Source organism: Cheilinus undulatus, linkage group 24 (genome assembly GCF_018320785.1).
Source record: "Cheilinus undulatus linkage group 24, ASM1832078v1, whole genome shotgun sequence".
Lineage (NCBI taxonomy): Eukaryota > Metazoa > Chordata > Actinopteri > Labriformes > Labridae > Cheilinus > Cheilinus undulatus.
This window is the reverse complement of record NC_054888.1, coordinates 23,804,952-23,826,540: the sequence shown is the minus strand read 5'-3', so window position 1 is coordinate 23,826,540 and position 21,589 is coordinate 23,804,952. Positions and strand designations below refer to the sequence as shown.

The 21,589-nt window shown below is 38.7% G+C and overlaps 1 protein-coding gene and 1 long non-coding RNA gene across 5 annotated transcripts in view; one reads left to right on the top strand and one right to left on the bottom strand.

Moving 5' to 3' along the window:
• Positions 1 to 21,589, bottom strand: part of LOC121506454 (E3 ubiquitin-protein ligase Midline-1-like) — an 83,782-nt gene that overhangs the window by 15,841 nt on the left and 46,352 nt on the right. For all 4 annotated transcript variants that reach the window (XM_041782272.1, XM_041782275.1, XM_041782273.1 and 1 more), the window contains 2 exons: positions 11,744 to 11,839; positions 1,998 to 2,105 (listed from right to left, as the gene is read on the bottom strand). In XM_041782272.1, coding sequence (XP_041638206.1) covers positions 1,998 to 2,105; positions 11,744 to 11,839 — 204 coding nt within the window. The remainder of the gene's footprint in view (positions 1 to 1,997; positions 2,106 to 11,743; positions 11,840 to 21,589) is intronic.
• LOC121506456 overlaps positions 1 to 21,589 on the top strand; it is a 167,573-nt gene that overhangs the window by 118,364 nt on the left and 27,620 nt on the right. The gene's annotated exons all lie outside the window — the stretch shown is intronic.

The window sequence follows — 21,589 nt, the reverse complement described above, 5'->3', positions numbered from 1 at the left end:
ATATGCTAAATGCAAAATATTTTCTGTGTGTTGAATTATTACAGCCTTGAATATGGAAATGATTAGCAGCAACACAGATTTTATTTATTTATTTATTTATTTATTGTGAAATGTCAAAATACTGACTTAAAGTGCTGAGTGCAAAAAATGCACTTTTCATATTAGGCGAATTAAATATACATTAGTATTTAATTCCACTTTCATTACGCTAATTTTTCACCTTTAACCAACCTACTTATGAATATAAAATATTTGTTCATTATTGAATAGTTTAACATTTTGAATGCCAGTTTTTTTTTTAATGATGCCACTACATTTTTAAGTTTAAAAAGAAAGAAAAAGTAGTTCTTTTCAATATGCTACATGCAAAGTATTGTTTTGTGTGTTGAATTATTACAGCCTGGACTATTTCAATGATGATCAGCAACACGGACTATTATGCATCATTATTATTTAAGCAGTGTCGAATACTGACTCTCAAGCTGCTAAGTGCAAAAAATGTGATTTCATATGGAATCTATAAAAGGGCAAAAATGAGATAAAAGTGGAAACATTGTTGAAGAAGTGGCTAAAAGAAGTGGTAAAATGGGCAAAAAACAGTAGAAATTGATTAAAAGGTGCAAAAAATGGGGGGGAATTGGGGCAAAATAGGCTTACGATATAGAAAAGTGGGTGAGAAGTGGCAAAAATGGGTGCAAAGTCACAAAACTGAGACACAGGTGGTCAAAAAGTGGTAAAAAAAATCAATGAAAAGTGACTAAAGTAGGCAAAAAAACATGTAAAAAGGTGGGAAGATGGGGGGAAAGTGGCATTTAATGGCAAATGGCAGCTGAAATGGGTGAAAAATTGCAAAGAAGCAGGATGAAAGTGGCTAAAACTGATGAAAAGGGCAAAAATGGGATAAAAGTGTCAAAAAAAATCGAAAAAGTGGCTAAAAGAAGCGGTAACAATGGGCTAAAACAACAGAAATTGATTAAAAGTGGCCAAAAAAGGGAAAAAATAAAGGTTGACAGTTAAGTTTAACCATTAAAACCTGCTGTGTAAATGTGGGAAACAAACTGGTTACTGTAACTTGCAATGATAGATTTCTGAGCTCAAAGTTTAAAAGAATAATATTTCAAATTAAGTCATAAAAGGGTCACAAATCATCACATAAGAGCCACTTGTTGAGTATCACTGCTCAAAAAGTCTAAATCGATTTAAGATTTAACATGTTTCGTAATAATGACGGGAAATAGGTGTGCAGGGTTGCTAACATTAGCGATGTTAGCACTGCTGGCCCTTGATGCTACTTGCAATTTTACGTCCACAAAGATACATGCTAAATGCCTCAGTTATACATGAGTGTTAGCTAACATAGCCTAAATGTGCTTACTAGTGATGTTTTAAGTTTAAAAATTGTGCTAACCTGCATTGTTCCTGCATGATGCTATCAATGCTACCTGTTCACCATTGTCTACATCACGGTTTATGGTGCTCCTACATTTGCAGTCACGCCGTGCTTTGGCCCACCTCGTCCTTGCTGGGCAGGGAAGTGTGCCGCGCCTGTGCATGGACTGGCGCACTCACACTGGTCAAATGAACTGGACTTTGGACTCACACTGGCCACAGGTTGCCTAGTGTGAGTGCAACCTTTATGTCATTTTCCTTTAATAGTAAATCGTTGCCATTTTGTTTGATGTGAAAATGGAGTAAAAACGAAGGGATGCATGCATTCTTCTGAGATTTATCATCAGTAGCTGTAGGTTTTTATTAGTAGCTATGCTTACATTCTCTAATAAGCATTTACCAACAATTAGTTCGGTTAATTTAGCTGTTTGTGTAGCAGAAACTGCCTCTGTGGAATGCACTCAGCTAGGCTAAAAATAAGTACAAGTCAGATATTTTCAGGATGAAGCTGCAGTGAGAGAACTCTGAGTGAGAGATGGGTATAAAAAGTGGACAGAATAAATGGTATCTCCTGTCAGGCTCCTCACTCCTCTGAGTGTTCAACTCACCTTCCCCTCTTTGATCTTGCTGCCAATGATCTGCCTCCTCTGCTGAATGATTTCAATCAGGAGATCACACTCCTCCATGAGCTTGCCCTCCTGACGGGATGCGTTCACCTGAGAACCAATTCAAAGAGAGAGTATGAGACGCACAAAAGAGATGGATGGATGGATGCTGGGGGTGGAGGACATGCAGGGGATGTATGTTTAAAGGCTTCACATCATGTCGACCCAGGGACAGGATGTCATTTTCATCCATCAGACGTCCCTCCTGTCTGAGGCAGACACTTCAGGAAGATGAGGCGTATTCAGGCACTTTGCCTCCTGCTGGCTGGAGTGCTGACTGACATGTGAAATAAGCAGGAAGCCCCATGGCTGTTAGGAAGCAGACATGACACTCAGCAATATGCTGAAGAACCACACTGAAGGCTGAGTCCAGAACCAGACGCTCTGCACTGCACCGTATGTATGCTGTTTTTAAAAGCTGACCTCTGGTTGGTTCTGATTCATTATAAAACAACATACATGCACTGTGCTGAAGATACGTGTCTGTTTCTGTGGCAGCTAATGTTTCATGAAACAGATATTTGGCATCATTACACATTTTCCTCCAAAAACTTTGTTAATGTTGGATAACAATATAAATGATGATAAAAAAAGAGAGTGCCATCTGTTTGGCTTGGTAACACAAAAAATGCTGCTTAACTATAGCAGCTACATTTAAATATTGCACCTGTGCTGTAGATCAGGACACAATAATGATTCTAATCAAACAGTTAGGAACAGGGGTATCAAACAGAAGGCCTGGGGGCCCAATTCAGGCCGTGGAACAGTTATTGCTGGTTTATATGTCATGTTTTTATTAAAACTGGCCCGCTAGTATGAGTTCTGCAGATTTTCTCCAATTTAAAAATGTGTACTTAACCCTGATGACTTAAAATATCCTCCATAAGTCAAAAAATAGAAAAGAAAGAGAATAATAAGACAAAAAAAAACACAATTTCAGTTTTTATTTCCTATTTTGACCTTTAAAACTCACTGTTTAAATTTTCATTTCATATTTTGACCTTTAAAACTCACAATTTGATGTTTTATTTCATATTTTGACCTTTAAAACTCCCAATTTCAATTTTTATTTCAAATTTTACCTGTGAAATTCACAATTTCAAATTTCATTTCATATTTTGACCTTCAAAACTCACAATTTGAATTTTTCTTTCATATTTTGAACTTTTAGTATCACAAGTGTTTCTTTCTCATATTTTGATGACAATTTCAATTTTTATTTCATTTTTTAACCAGTAAAACTCATAATTTCTATTTTTACTTCATATGTTGGCCTTTTAAACTCACAAATTCAACTTGTATTTCATATTTTGACCTTTTAAACCCACAAAATCAAATTTTATCTCATATTTTGACCTTTTAAACTCACAAAATCAAATTTTATTTCATATTTTGACCTTTAAAACTCACTGTTTCAACTTTTATCCCATATTTTGACCCTTTAAGCTTTACTTCACACAAATTTCACTTTTCTTTTTAAAATCTCAGAATCATTTACCATGTCATGTACTATGTTTTTCCTCCCATAATGCATTGCTGGTGATAATGATGTTGACAGGCTGCAACATAACAGACGTTAAAAACCTGAAGAGTGTCTGAATGATTTATTAATGCACCGTATGTCACACCTCTCTAGGAGGTAAAAGCAAACTTACCAATCTTAGCTCACATCGAAGCTAGATTAGATTAGATTAGATTAGATTAGATTAGATTAGATTAGATTAGCGTCTGTCATCAGTGTTATTGGCACTCTTTGGCCAACCTGAAGTGTTTTATGTTCCAACATCTTCAGCTGTCATCAGTACCCATTTGAATCTGTTTTCTTGCCTTTTTGTTTCATACAGTTGTTGTTTGAAGAAATATTTCTCAAGCAGTTGGACTGAAGTTGATGTGTACTACATATAGGGCATAACATGGAGTATGGAAACCTGTTCCTTTCTTTATTGCATGTCTTTCCTTTTGCTGTCCTCACACTGTGGTCGTCCGCTTCTTTCCTAACTTCATATAAAAGTTTATTGATTTTTCCACTGTGGGCTCCAGCATCCGCTTGGCTCAGAACCCACCTCTGACAATTAAACCTGTGAGTGATGATTTAATTTAGCTGAAAGTGATTGGGAAAGTGCAGCTGATGCTCTTGATAGCGCTCTGAGAGTCTTTGGAGGGAAAACATCATCCAGCTCTGATCTAACTCTCAGATGTGTTGGAAGCGTTACAGTGTGAACCTGCTATAAAAGCTGTTCATTTCCAATTATGACCCTGCGCGTCCTTACATAATGTCTTATTCCTCATTGTCGTCATTTCCTAGTGGCAATAGCACAGGGACCAACTGTGCACACAAACTCACGATGACAGGTGTTTAATTCATGACATCATGGAACTTCCTCATGCTTTTTTGGGGAGCTGTTTCCAGAAGACTATATTTGCCGCCTGGGTTTTATGTGGGACTTGCTAATCTGAGCACCTTCCAGGAGCTGCAGCATGCAGAGTGCACATATCTCTTCAGCTCTGCTAATTAGCTTCTTTGACATCCATGTGACAGCCCCAGGTGATCTAACTGCTTACTGTATGAAAAAACCGTTAGCATCTTTATGTTTTTTAAGGTTTTGTGAACCAATTAGCTCCTTCCAGAGACATACAGAGGGGTAAAATAGAAGCCTCTATAAATAAAGACCCCAAAGATACACTGGAGTTATCAGCGGATGATTCAGTAATCTGATCATTTTGGGGCTTTAACATGCTCAAAAACTTTTGTATTTTGGAGGAATTGTGCAAGTCCATTGAGCACTGGGTAAGAGCTATATGCATGAAAATAAGTACACAGATATGTTATGATTTGATTTAAAAAAAAAAAAAAAAACATCTCTGAGGGCCATCATCTGAAATGTACAGCAAGTGCAATACAAACTAAAAGTCAAATTTTGGTGTTTTTGGGCGATTCACAAGTTTCATATTTTAACAAACTACTACAAGGAATTTCATCCGATTGACTCCAGATTTTTTTGCCCATACTAGACAACCTGGAGGTCTAAAGTGGTGCAAGCTGGGAGTTTTCACCATAAGGCGGGGCTTTGACTGATGCCCAACCTTAAACTAATATTACTTTTATGCATCCTTCATTTAAATTTTCAGCCCCTGCACACCATTGAACCTAGGCTTATGATTTTTGTTCTGCAAATGGCTCACCATTAAACCTACAAAAAAGCCTCTTGGACCTATGCCCAAATCCCAACAGGAAGTCCACCAGCTTCATCTCAATTTCAAAATAAGGCATTTTTGATGCAACTAAACAACTTTAACCCATTATAACTATAGTATGCAATATTCTGTGATCTTTCTGCTATTTTTTGCATGACACACTGAACACGCTCACATCCAAACATCCCATCATAGCGCACCCTATAGGCAACAGGAAGTGACACAATAATGTGATATCTTCATTCCTGTTACTGTGCCTAACCTAGTGAGCTCTGGTTTTAAAAGACAGGCCTCAACGTAAATATGTTTCATTAAAGGATGTCCCACTGGTGATGGCGAGCATTTCAATATCTCGCCAATTTGACAGGAAGTATGTACAACTCTCATACCAAACATCTGAGTGATAACCCCTCAACTACTGCAAGACAGCAGAAGCATCTCTAACATTTACATGATAACAGTCCTAGGAGGATTGACATGCATGGTTTGCCTACACTAATCCCTAAATATCAGTACCAGTATGGATAAAATCATAAGCAACCCATGCTTTATAGAAGTAAATCTTTGCAGCAGTGAGATCTTTTGATATTCTGCAGGTTTAAGCTCTGACTTCTGTGTTTTGAAATGCTTCATGAGATCTAGAATTGTTTCCAACCACATATAAACCAAAAAGGAACGGTAATAAAAGTCTGAGGTTTTTGTTCTTGGCTGCTATAGTTGTTTAGATTCCTACGAGGCTGTGATTCTCTGACATTTCATAGCTGTAAATACCAAAAACTCAATGTGACTAAAGGTCTTAATCTGATATATTGCTCATCTGACCTGAAAAAAACGCCCACAATCTGGCAATGGCAACTTATTCCTGCACGCACTGTTTGTCACTCCGCCTCCAATATGAAGAATTCAGAAAGAAAGTCTTTCAAATTTTGGCCTGAATAATCTAATGATCCTTCCAAAAGTAAGCATGGTAAAAGTTAAAAGTGTGAGCTGAACTACAGCACATCCACAGGCAGGGAGATTGTGACGGAGTACATAAGACACGGAAAGATGTGGAACATCTAATGACTGTGGGCACAGGCCTCTGGAGCCTGTGATCAGACTGACAGATTGTACCCTGGCAGGGACACTAAGTGACTCACTTAGCACAGAAAAACACACACATGCATACAGAAATTACTCAATCCTCAGGGATGTGCAAACTTTTCAGAGGTTTAACTTTCTGCAGAGGATGGTGTCAGTACAAGCCTAATACTTTAGGAGGCAGCATGCCTGTGCAGCTGCAAGAATCATGAATTTTCTTTATTAGTTGGAACAGTTTTCCATGTTGCATTTCATAAACAGACCACAAATCTGCCTGAAAGTATTACCCTTTCAATTCAACACCAAAACTCCTTTTTTTCAACATGCAAAAGAAGAAGTCATACAAACAGCAGCATCTTGATCCTATTAGCTTGGCAAAGCAGATAGATTTTAACATTATGTGGTGTGTTTAATTGCATTAAATTGTTGGCACAGCTAAGCCACAATAAAGAGAGCGTTTTCAAGGGAAACTAGAGGTTAGCGTGCAGTATTTAAAAAAACAGTTGCCTCCTTTAATGCCACTGGCAGAAGAACAAGCAGCTGGTTAAATTCATCCTCACTTAGTTAAGGGAGGTGACCGTTTACACCACTTTGAGAAGACAAGAGAAGAGAGATAGTTTTCACTGATAGTTCTGGAGAACGTCTGGTGTGTAATGTGTCAGAATATCACTCTGTCGTCTGCGTAGCGTTCATTAATCTGATGAGAAATATTCATAAAAAGGCCACCAATATACTACACTACGCACTTCATGCACTTTTCCCAAACTTTTGCAAGTGTCATGAAACACTACAGCATGAAAAGTTATGACAATTAAGTGTTTTTTTCTAAATGTTAGCAGAAGACTAATTGCCTCCTTTTACATTCCCATTAACCTCAGATTGAGTCAAAGACATGGGTAAAAGCCATTCTCACAAAGTTAAGGGAGTCTGCCGTATACGCCACTTTAGATTGACCCAAAAAGAAATGATAGATTGGCTTATTTTTTATTGAGGGTTTTCTTGAACTTCTGGTGTTTCATATGTGCCAGAATATCACTCTGTCGTCTGCGTAGAGTGCAATTATCTCTTGTGAAGTATTTTTAATAAAAGCTACCATTGTATTGCTTTTTCCTGCATGACTTTTTCTGCTTTTCCCTAGCACCATTAATTCAGGCCGTTTGTAGACAGCTGTATGCATGTTTTTTGTGACACTTTCACATCTCCATTTATGACTTTTCTACCCTGCAGATGGCTTACTATCAGTGAACAGTCCATGAACTACTCTGAGCTTTGGAGAATTTAAGGAAATCATTCTGCAACTTCATAAAGTTGGCAATTTTTTGCTGCTGTTTTCAGCTAAGCTAGATGTTATCTTGCAGTATATTAGAGTTGGGGTTACCTTGCAAAGCAGATGGATACGCCCGTTTCGAATTCGGCAAATCCATCTTGCAAAGCACCCATCTGAACCGTTTGGGACTGGTTAGAAAGTGACAGGACCAATCAGCTACGAGGGGCAGTACTTTCAGGCGCAGCAGAGTCATGACGTAAACAAGCAGCAGCAAGAGCTGGTGCAGTTATGGAGGAAGAGATTAGCGTGGATGCTGTTAAATTGCCAGTTTTATCAGAACTTGACAACATTTCCTCTTAAAAAGAAGAACAAAGAACAGCAGTGAGTGTTTTTCTTTTCGAAAACGACAAAAGTCGAGTGCTTACATGTCTACAGTCACCATGTTTCGCGTTATTCCTCAGTAGCTGCGCACAAGCAGCTTACTAGCAGCTACGTCATGTGCTTTGTTGCTCTGATTGGCCCATAGAGATGTGACAGACAGAATGTGCACCCAATCAGGTTAGAATTGGGGTTCACCGATGCAATTTTCAGGCCGATCACCGGTCTTTGAAAAGCCTGACCTGCCGATTCTGATTTTGGCCGATACCGATTTTTTTAAATAACTGACAGCGTACATCTTCAATGTTCCAATCTTATTTTATTGAAAAACATTGAACAACACCCGTGAAATAATACAAACTTGTTGTTTTAACTGCACATGAGGTAGTTCTCTCAAATATAAATGAAAAGTTTAGAGCATTGCTGTCCAAACTACTAAATTATATCAGTTTATTTAGTCTTTCATTTTTCACATTTTAGTAGGTAGAGGCAGAAAAGATCGGTGGATAAGATGGGTTTCATATGTAAGTATCTGCCGATCGCTGGTCCCCCAAAATGAAGAAAATCGGCACCGATTGATCCGATCGATTGGTGCACCCCTAATTTAGAAAAACTCTCCCCACCTTACGCCCCCATCACCCCCAGAATAAAAAGGAATTAGCGGGTAAAAGTTAATATCACAAAGTCAAGGGAAGCTACCATTTACGCCATTTAAATTAATCATAATAAATCATGGATTGTCAGAATATAACTCTGTCGTCTGCGTAGAGTATAATAATCGCTTGTGAAATATTCATAATAAGGCCACCAGCATTGTTATTTTTACTGCCTTGCTTGCGTTCCTTAAGCATCATCAATTGAAGCCATCCTTAGGCAAGTGTATGTACGTTTTCGTGAAAGTTCCTGTCATCCATTCATAGCTTTTCTCTACTTGAGATGGCTTAACTCTTACTGCACAGTCCATGTGCTATTCCTAAGATCTGGAAAGTGTCTTGAAACTCCTTTTACACCCCATAACCTCAGCTTAAGATGACGCAGTGGGTAAAATTTATCCTCACAAAGTTGGGGGAGTTTGCAGTTTGAATTCGCCAAAAAGGAATTAATAGATAGCTAAAATTTTCACTGAGAGTTTTCTAGAACTTCTGGTGTTTGATATGTGTCAGAATATTACTGTGTCATTTGCGTAGAGTGTATAAATCTGATGTGAAATATTCATTAAAAAAGCCCTCCTTGTCGTGCTTTTTCTTGCAATGTTTGCTTTTCTTTAGCGCTGCAAGAGTTTTAAGAAAAACTAGATGTAAGTGTGCAAAATTTCGAAGACCACGCTGCCCTCAGTCTAGGATGAAATGGTGGGTAAAAATCATTGTGACAAAGTAAAGAAAGGCTGCCATTTACCGTTGGAATTCACCAGAAAACAATGTATAAGTTGCTAAAGTTTTCATTGTAAGTTTTGTAAAACTTCTGGTGTCAAATGTGTCAGAGTACTGTTCTGTCGTCTGCGTATGGTGGAGTAATTGCAGTGCTTTTTCCTGCATATTTTAGTCATTTTCCACCCCTCCACTTCTCTATTCGTGACTTTTCTCACCTGAAGACAGCATGCTATCACCGCACACTCCCTGTGCTATTCTGGGAGTGTTGTGAAACTATACTGTACGCAAAGTTGTGACCATAATGCACTAGGGGGAAAACAGGTCAAGCATCTTTTGTAGTATGTCCATCATTTATTCATTCATGATTTTTAAAGTGGATTCCGTCACTTCTCTCTTCACGCTTTGGTGAGTTATCAAAAGAATCAGATCCCTTCATCATCAAAATTTCCTCTCCAGCACTGCTGGTAGCAAACATCTTTGCGTAATGGCGACACTTTCTGTGCATGCAGCACTTTTCCACAAGAAAACTAAATCAAATCTCCCAAGAAAACCACAATCCTCTTTGCCTTGCAGTTTGTGCAGGGTTGCCAGGCAGAAAGGCTGCTCTCCGTTATTTCTAAAGCAAGATGTCGCAGCCCTTTAACCCTTTGGCAGTGCTTCATCTAAAGCTTCTTAGTGGGCCAGGGTTGCATGAACAGGCAGGCGAGCTTAGCAAGGAATCGCCTTCAGCTGAGTGGAGGCATTCACACAGTTATTACTCTGATTAAAAACACAGCAGAGGGAGAACAGATGTTGCAGAAGAAACGTGAGTTTCTCCTGAAATAAAGCTGTTATGGGAGGGCGAGAATGGCTAAAGTTAAAGGTTGTATGCCACTTTTAATAAATCATGCTAAAGCAGCATCACAACTCAAAAAGCATAGATGAGAGTGCTGTGCAAATAAATGCAAATGAAATTATTACAACTCTGCCTGTGTGCATTTATATGTAAATCTAAATTTGGCATTTTATCATTAAAAATATAGTTTTAAAACTGATTTTTATTGCTGATTATCTATCCTTTAGTCCAGGGTTTTCAAAGTGTTTGAGAGTGAGCCTCCCCTAAGAGAAAATTATTAATTCCGTGGACCCCCACCCACATAAAGATTCAGATAAAAAAATAAAAGATTAAAAAAAAAAAAAAAAACGTAACCATATTTTCAAACGTTTATGTCAAACTTTAAATATTTTTAACATTTTTATATCTTTGATATTTTGGTCTGCGAATGTTCTTAAACATCCATCTTTACCAGGTAATCAGTTATTTGGTTTCAGTGATGAATTTATTGCCAATACTACCTGATTATTCTGCTCTGATAATCCTCAAAGCAGCGTTACTCAACCAAAGAGCCAAACTGTTGAAAAATACCTTTTCAAGAGCCAAAATCTAAGAGGTGGAGAGTGGCAAAAACAGCTTAAAGTATCAATAAAAATAAGTTAAAGATGGCAGAAATGGTCAAAAAGCAAAAATAAGGGGGGGGGGGGATGAGCAAAAATGGGGATAAAATTTTAAAAAAAAGTTGGGTGAGAAGTGACAACAAATGAGTAACAGGTGGCAAAAACAAGGCAAAAAATGAGTTAAAAAAATCAGTCAAGAGTTGCAAAAACTGGCAAAAAGTAGGAAGAAAGTGGAATTAAATGACAAAAGGATGTTTAAATTGGTGAAAAAGGGCAAAAATGGGGAAAAAAAGTGGCAAAAATGGGCAAAAAGTAGGAAAAAGCGGAATTTAGTGACAAAAAGATGCTTAAATGGACGACAAGAGTCAAAAAATTGTATGACAGGGCAAAAAAGTTTCCCTTTTTTTAAGGTTTTCTGGGGGAATAATATTTAAAATGAAGACATCAAAGAGCCACTAATAATCACACGTTGAGTATCACTGCCTTAGAGTTACTATAAGTCTATTCATTTTTCTCCATGCACAACAGGAGTTAGCAAAGCAAATCACTCTTTTTTCTGGTTTATGGTTCCGCGCCTCCCCTGAAGTTCTGTGGCGCCCCCCAGGCGAGGCCCGCCTCACACTTGAAAAGTCCCAGAACATGGCATATCATCATTTTACAGCCTGTTTTTCTTTGTTTATGTGCTATACTTGGCTACATGCTAAACTTAGCTACATGCTAAGCTACATATCACTTCTAGCAAGCAGTAGTAAAGTTAAGATTGCTCTATTTTCAGTTGCAGCAAAGTGATAACTTGCATATTTTCAAAATAAAATGACAGTTTAACACTAGATTTTGTACGTGCACTATAACTTGCATGCTATTGCCTTGATGTATTATAAGTAAGAGTAAATTATTCCTACTTCCTGTGGCATTTTTCTCATAAAGCATATTTAGATCACTCAGGTCAGCACTGATGGACTCACCTCCACATTTTGACAAGTCTGGATCAGTTTCCCCATCAGGGACTCCAGCTCATTGTTCCTCTTGATCAAGTTGCTCAGGTTGGAGTCCAGGGCTTGCTGTAGCAAAAACAGAACAGAGAAAAAGGAGAAAAAAATGAAAAATTCACCAGCAATGAGACGTAAAAAGGAAAGGAGCAGATGTGAAGAGATGAGCCGTTTATCAAAGATGGATACGAGACCATCCCCTGCCTCAGGAGAGAAGTCTAAGACGAGGCAACACAATACGGAAAAGTTGCAAAACCGGAAGCATTCTAGGCAAAATAAGACACAATGGGGAAAAAAGTGCAATAGTCCTCATGAAGATTCATCAATATCCTGTAAAAAACTTTCCACCCTAAAAGAAAAGCCTGGATTTTTCATGCGTTTAGGGTACCTCTGAGCGCTGATGATACCCCTCATCCCTGTACTGCCTCCTCATCCTGCCCCGTCTGAGCCGCCGACCGAGGATCCTACTCTCGGAGAGGATGTGACTGGGACAGCCACTCCACTGAGCACCAAGCCATGCGCAAACTCGGCCAAGCGGCAAATTAGGCTTCAAAAGCTTTTCCCCTATGAGAGCACGCAGCAGCAGCAGCAGCAGCAGTAGCGCTTTCGGCTAACAAACCGGCAAACAGGTGACAGGACGTCAGCGCCGTCCCCTCCCTCTCTTCTTCCCTCACACTTTCCTCCACTTTTCCTCCTCTTTCATCCGCCCAGGCTCAAGCTGTCTCCTTTACTTGCAAGACCGTCATATTATTGCCAAACGAAGCGTGCTTAAGCTGCTGTGATGCTGCGTCTCCACTGTCCTGTTTGAAACCGTTTCCTGGCGGGGTTACAGCTCTGACTCTGCAAATGCCGGGATGGCTTTCACGTCTGAAAATGGTGTCAAGGCGCAATGAAGCAGCAAAAGTAAAAAAAAAAAAAATTAGCTTCTGTTAAAAGTGCAACTTCATAGCACTTGATATGCTAGTTGCGCCTCAAACCTTGTTTTGCAGCACTAAACAAATCTACTTCCTGATGCTACATTGAGGATTAAAAAGGTGCTCCCCCAGAGGGAATATTGAATACACAACAACAGTATAAGCACACATAAAGGCGGCGGGATTTGTGCGTTTTTGTGTGTGTGCTATTTCACAACACTGGGGGCTTAATGGATGACCTTAATACGGCCATGACACACAAAGAGAAAGCAGCATAAAGGTCTGCTCTGACAGGAATGTATCACTTCATGCATAGAGATAAAAATAAACTAAACCTCTTACAGAACGATAAGGAGGACACAAATCTTACACTGAGTCTGCAGCAGAATGCATGCATGCATACTTAAATGCAAAGAGCAAAACATCTGTAACTACAAAGCAGAACACCAGTCGAAGCTAACTTTACATCTCTGCATCAGTGCATGAAGAACAATGCAATATGTACTTCAGGGAACAGCACAACAGCATCTTTGGGATTTAGAAACATCAAGCTGTCATTCTTGCCACCAGCGTGTGGAGTAGTATGGTCAGAATTGGACACAAAAGGGTTAAACTTCATCTGCACCATCCACGTTGCCAACCAGAATAAATCTCTCTGAGCTGGACTGCCCGCCTGCCCGTCAAGCTGATCATCTGTCAGTCATCCTGCTTGTTTATCTGCAGTTTTTCTCCTGCTTTCTGTGTCTGGACCAAACTGGATCCCCCCCCTCCAACCTCCTAAAAAACAGAGTCTGTGCAGAATTAATCACTCCTCTGGGCGGACTAAGCCGAGCATGTCTGAGATATACAGTCAGCCAGTGGATTCAGATTAACAGGGCGTAGATACATTTACAAGAATACTGCCATTATTTTTAAACACAGCTTTTTGACGGCTGCCACATGTCAAAAACGCTCATTTTAAAGGAGCAAGTACTCTGATAACCACATCTTGGATGCAGAAATCTAGATGTGAAATGTAGCAGGGAACGAAAAGTCAAGACACTCAAAGACACCAACCAAAAACTGCAAAATGTAGACTTTATCCCCCAAAAGTTCAACCAAACAGAGCCAAGACTGAGTTGACTAGTTCTGAAGTTAAAGTGCTGTAGCTAGACCAGTGGGTTTCAAACATTTTTACTAAAATTGCAAAGAATACCGTATTTATTTCCATGTAATACAGCCTGATAAACATGTGTTATAGTATCTTAAGTTGCTGTATAGTCTAGTTATAGTGTAAGAGACAAATTTCGTTGCACACCTAGACTTGCCTTAAGTCACTTCATTTAGGAGCTGCTGTATTTGCTTATCGTTAGCCTCGTAGCATAATTCCCAGAGTCGATTTTAGTCCACATTGTGATATCTGCCTAACTACCTCTTCTTCCATTGCTGATTCTTTGTGCCTTATTTTTCTGGAAACCTTAAAATATAACTTTGGGAATTATGCTATGTGGCTAATGTTATCAGTGTTCTTTTAGCATACTATCTAAGCTAACAAGTCTACTGCCAGTGTCCCAACTCCATCTCCTGAGGACGTGCACTTGGCAGAGCTGCACACTCGAGACTTTAGCTAGCTAAGTTCACAGGTATTGGTCTAGTTCAGTTGGGTTAGCAGACACCAATATAAGGAGGCGAAATTTCTTGATGCACTTGATGAAGGTACTTAAATTTGTGTTAGCACTTTCTTTTAGGTGGCCCTAGTTACCTAGTTATTTAATAGTAATAAGTGTGGTTATCTAGTAATTTCTCAAGGATAAGATGGTAATTACCTAGTAATATTAAGGACGTATTTACCTAGTTTTAATGTTTTTATTATCAAATATTTCCTCCTAATATTGTGGCAATTCTCAGTTTATAAGGTGGTATTTTGAGATAGTTTCTTAGAAATGAGTTGATATTTTTTTTTCTATGTAAGTTAATAGATAATTCAGGTAATTTCTTTATTCTGGCCCCACTAAATTAAAGTAAGTCCATCCTGAAGTAATTTCGAAGGTGAGGGTTCAGCGTTACGGGGTTAGGATTAGAATTGGGATTAGGATTAAGGGGTTAGAGTTTAGGGTTAGGGGGTTGGGGTAAAATATCACCTAATTGCCAGAGAATTGCAACAATTTTAGAAAGAATTACTTGATAATTAGTGCATTATAACCTTGATTTTACCATTTTTCATAGTTATTACTTATGTTATTACCACCATCTTTGAGAAATTCCGAGATAATTACCATTTAATAGTTTAAAATGACTGGGTCATTAGGGCCCACTTAGAAGTGTTACCAAATATATCACTATGAATACTTGGTTTATATATTTTCTTTGTTAAATTATATTTGTGGGCAAAATATGAGATTACCTACAAAAAACAATTATCCTTAATGGAACAGCATTTGCCCTGGACCGGGTGTGTCAAACTCAAAATCTGGCCCTCCAGATCAAATCATATTTTAATTATAAGTGGCCCAATAGTATGAGGTCGGCACATTTCCTCCAGTATAACAATGTAAACTTAACCTTGATGGTTGAAAACATCTTTTTAAGTCATAAGAATTAGAAAGAGTAAAGAGTTGAAATAACTTTATAAAAAGTCAGGAATATGGGAAAAGAAATTGGTGTTTTCATTTCATATTTTCTAATTTGCATCTCACAATTATGACTTTATGACTTATGACTTTTTATATCATATTTTGACATTTTAAATTCAGGATTTTATTTTTTAAGTCATATTTTGACATTTTAAACTCACGAATTTGAGTTTTATCTTAACATTTTGATATGTTCAACTCCTAACTTTGATATTTAATCTCAAATATTAACCTTTTTGATTGAAAATCCTTCATTTTTATCTCATCTTTGGACCTTTATAAATCAGAGTTTTTAATTTTATCTCATATTTTTTCACAGAAAAATATCATGATTTAGAATTTTATCTTATATTGGGACCTTTAAAACTCTTGATGTTGAATATTAACTCAAATTTTGACCTTCTAAACTCTTGATTTAGAATTTTTTACTAATATCTTGACCTTTTGAACTCCTAAATATAACTTTAAATCCCAGATATTGACCGTTTTCGATTAAAAAAAGGTCAATATTGTGACATTTTTATCTCAGCTTTTGACGTTTTAAACTCATGATTTGGAATTTTATTTAGCACTTCAACTGTTAAAAATCAGGATTTTAAATTTTGACATTTTTATCGCAAGATTATTTAACATCAATATTACGTTTTGAAGATGCGGTTGACAGTTTAGGCCCTCGGGTTGGACCCAAATTCAGAATTCGGCCCCTGCTGTGATTGAGTCTGACATCCCTGGCCTAGACCATTGGTTAAGGGTTATCATTTGCCCATTTTCACTTAAATGATGGTAAGAGACTTAAGGTAGAGTTTTTTTTAACCATTTAAAGATAAAAATAGCAAATATTCTCATTTAGTAAAAGTCAATTAGGAATGACTGTCCTTACCAAAGCCAAGCTTCTTTAACTTCCTGCAGCTTTACCATGTGCTTCCTGTTCTGTTGTGAGAAGATTTGGCACATTTTTTTATGGGCGCAACCCACATACTCAGCTCTGCTGCTCATCCCATAAATGCATGATCCTTACAAATGTGGCACCATTTAAAAGGGTAATAAACAGGCTTTCCAGCGGTATAAAATTTATTGCCAAGAAGCATTGTTACAACAAAGAAATAATGTACCAAACACAAATTTCCTTACTTTTTGTTCTATGTTAGCTTTTTTTTTTCTTCAGAGAGGGTTATACAGTTTCATCAAACTTGTGCTTGATGACAGACCACAGAGTGGTTCTTTCTACATCACTGAGAGCTCCAATTTTACCGTCTTTGCATCTTTGATGTGACGATGTACTTGCACATCCTGAAGTACACTTGTATGTCAGAGCAACTCGCTGAAAAGACCTCAGAGGCCCTCAGAAACAGGATTTTTGGCTTGTTTTTGAATCATTTATCAGGAGAGGGCTGGTGTAACTGGGCTGGCAGGGCAAAGCCCAAACTTTCTAACATAAAAAGATGAGAAATGGGGGCTGATGATCTTCCTATAATAATAATATACCAAACACTTGTTTCCTTAATTTTTGTGCTAAGTTTATTTTTGTCAACATTCTTTAAAATCTTTATTAATTCAGACAGTTTAATTTTGTCAGCCCATAAGTATTCTGATGTTCATTATTTGATGGCATGAATTCAACAAACCTGAAGAAATTAGTTATGAGGATAAAAATACAGAGAAAAAGTTCTCAACTTACAATCCAAACAGGGAACTTCATGACCACCTAGTCACAGGGAAAATCCATCTATGACTCAACTGTTGTCCATGAAAAGAAAAGACTGAAAAGACTCAAATCAGCAACATTGTCCATGTAAAAAAATGTTAAATACAAGGAAACTCTGCTTCTAATCATGTGCAAAGCTTTGGATCGTCTCCTAGCTTCTTCTCCTATCACCCAGAATCCATTTTTGACACTAATGCATCTTTTGCATATTTCTTCTGCCACCTTCTCTGCTCCAAGTTCCAAGTTTAACTGATCTTAATCCCAAAATGTGTCACTTTAGTCCTCTTCTATCTAAGCGGGTAAACCTCATTGTCATCGGCGTATCGCATGAGCGTGGGATTTGAGAATAAAAGGTATGAGTGAGCTAAATCACCTCCAGGAAAGTCAGATAATCTTCTGCTAAGGGAGCACACTCGCACACTTTTAACCTCAGGTGGAGACAGGTAGGAAAGCAGACGGAATTCTAGAGGTAGTTTTTCCAGATTTACCGTGACACTGAGCAGGATTGTGTCCTCAAAAGTCTTCAACAAACTGAGAGGATTTCACTTTATTATGTAACTTTTTATGGAGTTTTTAGAGAAACGTTACACCAATGAAGTTCAAAAAGAGAGGAGGTGGACTTACAAGAGCTTAATTATCAATAAAAATAGTGGGACGAAAAGGAGAGCTTGCCTAACCCTAACTTTTTCCCATCCTGCAGTGTTTCCATCTCTTTCTACACAGTTCCAAATCCACTTTCTCTGTCACAGCTGTCATTGTTGTATCAGGTGCTTTATATTTGTTTTAGGACATCAAAATCTTTACCTGTCGTTCATTTTTCTGTGATTCATCTCTGAAAATGTGACACAACGCGTTTGCATCACTCAGAGAAGAACAGAGATGACCTCAGCAGAAAAAGAAACACATCACTCAGAGCAAAATAACACAGGGAGAATAAGAAAAGAAAGCGAGGAAGGAGCATTGTAGTGGAGGAAATAGGGAAAGGATGGAGTGTATGAGATTGTGTTTGTGTTTGATTTAGAGACCAGAGGGCCTCGAGCACAAGGAACACTGAGTACAGAGGGAAAGAGAGGAGACAAGAGTGCTGCACAATGAACTGTAAGTTCTCAGATAAGGGATTTTATTTACTTCAAGTCAAGAGAACTATGTTGTTGTTACTTTTACAGACAGGGAGACGCCCACCAATGTGATATCTTACTATATGACATTCACTTTAATCCATATCTAGTGATAAGTATTTCCAGAGGAGCCTTTTTCAAGGTCAGTATGTCCTCAAGAAGCTTTTTCTTTTCAATTTGGCTCCATAAACAGAGCCAGCCAAGAGTGTTTCAAAGTCCCTTCACAAAGCAGACTTCCTACTTTGGTTTTGAGAGAGTAATGGGCTTTAAATACTGTATGTTTACAAACTTAGGGTTGACTACAGATCCAGACCAGACCCTTGAGGGCGCATTCACTCCAGAGCTGTTTGGTCTGCTTTAAACAAACCCTGGTCCGTTTTCCCAGATAGTCCGGTTCGTTGGAGTGGTGTAAAAGCTCACACCAACTCTGGTCCGCACCAAACAAGCGGACGATTCTCGGTTCGCCTCAAAACGAACCTTGATGCGGTTTGTTTCAGATGTGAAAGCAAAGTGGAGCAACTTGTGAACCAAAGTCATAAGGTGGCACAGAACATAATAATTCCTGGATTTATGAGTTAATACACTCAAATACATGTCGGTACGTCGGTCAGCATCTGTGTAGCCATAGCAACACGTCATAGTCTCCCACATGTTGGCTCGCCTTTTTTTCTGTACTGATTCATTCGTCTCACATTATGTAATAACGCCGCTTTATGTAAGCACCCTAACCATAGGACTTAGTGTGGGCTCCAAGGTATGCCCTACCCAACTACCTTGCCCTAACTCTAACCGCTTAGTGGCTTATGCCTAAACCTAACCCCCCTTCAGGGCTCTAGACTAAACACCTAACTCTAACCCTAGGACTTAAGGTGGGCTCCAGAGTATACCCTACTACCTTGCCCTAACCCTAACCGCTTAATGGCTTACAAAATGCAGCGTTATTAAATAATGAATTGAAAATGTGTTACATTATTAAATAATGCAGCGTTATTAAGTAATGTGGCACTACACGCCCCAAAACAAAAGCAGAAACCCCAAGACAGCATAAATTTGTTTTTTTTTTTCATTATGTGGAAAAAAAGACTGGCAGAAAGAGATGGATTTCCGTTTTTTTCTTTCTCTTCGTCTCCTTTTCTTCTTCACCACTCTTTGTTTGGGGCGACATTGCCACAAACACATGGTTTGGTTTGTTTGATCAAGGGCAATGTGAATGCCAAGTGAATGAAAACGACCTAAGTGTGGTGTATCGGGATAGAAGTGTGGTGGGTCTGGGTCTGTTTGGGGCAAACTTTGGCTTGGTTCCATGGAACATAGGCACTCTTACCAAATTATTTCACTTGAAGGTAGAGAGTTTATCCAGTTTCTTTACTGGGAGAGGCATCATGGCAGACCTTTGAAAGGGTTCTCTCCAATTCATGGTCACCCATTCTCATTTTCCTCCACTACAGAGACATTTTGGTAAACACAATTTAGTGTTTTCTCCACTAGAAGGTGTAGGATCCAGATGCTTGCAGTCGTGCATAAACCACCCCTAACCAATCCTCACAAGCAGAAACAGCTGAAATGGGCCCAGAAATACATGAAGACTCATTTTCAAACAGTCGATGAGTGCTGTGCAACCCTGGGTGGAGGAGTAGTGGATGGATAGTGAATGGCCACCATGTCCCAACAAGGCTGTGACGTCAGCAAGGAGAGGGCGGAGTCATGTTTTGGGGCAGAATCATGGGGAGAGAGCTGGTAGGCCCCTTCAGGGTCCCTAAGGTGTCAAGATGACCTCGGCAAAGTATATAGAGTTTCTGACTGACCACTTCCTTCCATGGTACAAAAAGAAGAACCGTGCCCCGAGTAAAAAATATGATCTTCAAGCTTTTGAGCTGATCCTGTTATTCAATGAGCCACTTTAAAGGAAGTTTGTGAAAGTCAAGGCTGGAATTTAAAGCTGGAAATTGTCAATAAAAGAGCATGGACTACATTAAAGAAGGAAGTAGAAGAAAAGTGTATTCACCATATAAAAGATAAATGAGACAGGCAGCTAGAGGACAAAAGGTAAAGATAGTGCTTATCAGTAATGTTGCGTTTTGTGTCTGTTCATGTCTGCACTCGACAAGCACCGTATGTTTCAGCACTCAGACAGCTGATTAAACCAAACGGATTGCCACATGAGCACAACAGAACCTGTGATTTGAAGCAGCAAACACATCTACAAACACACACAGCAGCTTCCATCTTTTATCCTCAAGGTTCTTTCTCTGCACACCCACAGCCAAGGACTTTAAAAGCTATTTCCAGCCGCCTTCTCCGTCAATTTCCTGTGACGGGGGTAATTTTATCTCCCAAAAAGGATGGGTGTTCCCACAATAACCTCCATGGCTCTTATCAGACACACCACCACCGCCGCTGAAAAAAGGGAACTATTCCAATCATCTGATATCCATTTTTTTCCACTCCCTTTGCCGAGTGGGGATATCTCAAATTCTTGCAGATCAGGGCAAAAAGTGATATGCATGAAATGGTCCAGAAAATACGACCGAAATACTTTCAAGTTGTCAGACTTGGGAATGAAAGAAAACATCATATCTGTGTTAAAAAGAGGGAAAAAAGAGCCATCTGTAGCATCGCAGCTATGTTAACTTGTTACAGCTTTCATGGAGATGTTCCCTCAAAGTTTCAGCCTTCATGAATTAGAAATCATATGTGCTGTCCTGCTTAAATATTGCATTGCATAAGAGTTGTTTCCTGTTGTAATTAGCAGAGATGCAGACTAAACTAGCTGGAATCAAAACTGTCATTTCTTTGCACACAGGTTAAACAATATGGCAGTAACTGCAAACATTACACTCATAATTAAGGATTTAATTAGTCGTCATTATGTTATATGTAAGTTTACAGCTCGCTTTTTCATTTATGTTATGCAACGCAACGCTGCCACACACTGATGTAGAATAAAAAGATGAAGAAACTGTTTACCGAATTAAGGTTAAGTGAACTGACATGTACAGAGCACAGCTTTCTACTTGAAGCAGAAATTCGCCCGAGGCTCAGATATATTTAAAGCACCACTTATACAGAAGATGCAGCAAAACAAGCCAGGCAGTGAGAGCAAACAGTGGAGATGGAATCGATTCAGCTTTCATCTTATGTGCATTTTATCTAAAGACCTATGTGTTTGAAAAGGTGCATTCAGGGAGTATCCACTTTTTTCAGTTGTCATATGTTGCAGCCTGATGCTCCAGTCAGTACCCAAGCATGCAAGCTAACAAACAGAAAAACTGAAATGTCACAGTGACATAGGACATTTTACAAAACACTGTAAATGTAGCTCAGGATCCTCCCATTTCTCTGATCTTTGCAGAGATGTTTCTCACCTGTGATTAGAGTGCACCTGAGCTAAATTAAACTGATCTGACACCTCACAGCTGACGAGACATGAGGTCAAAGGAACTGCCTGCAGAGCTCAGAGACAGGATGAGGAA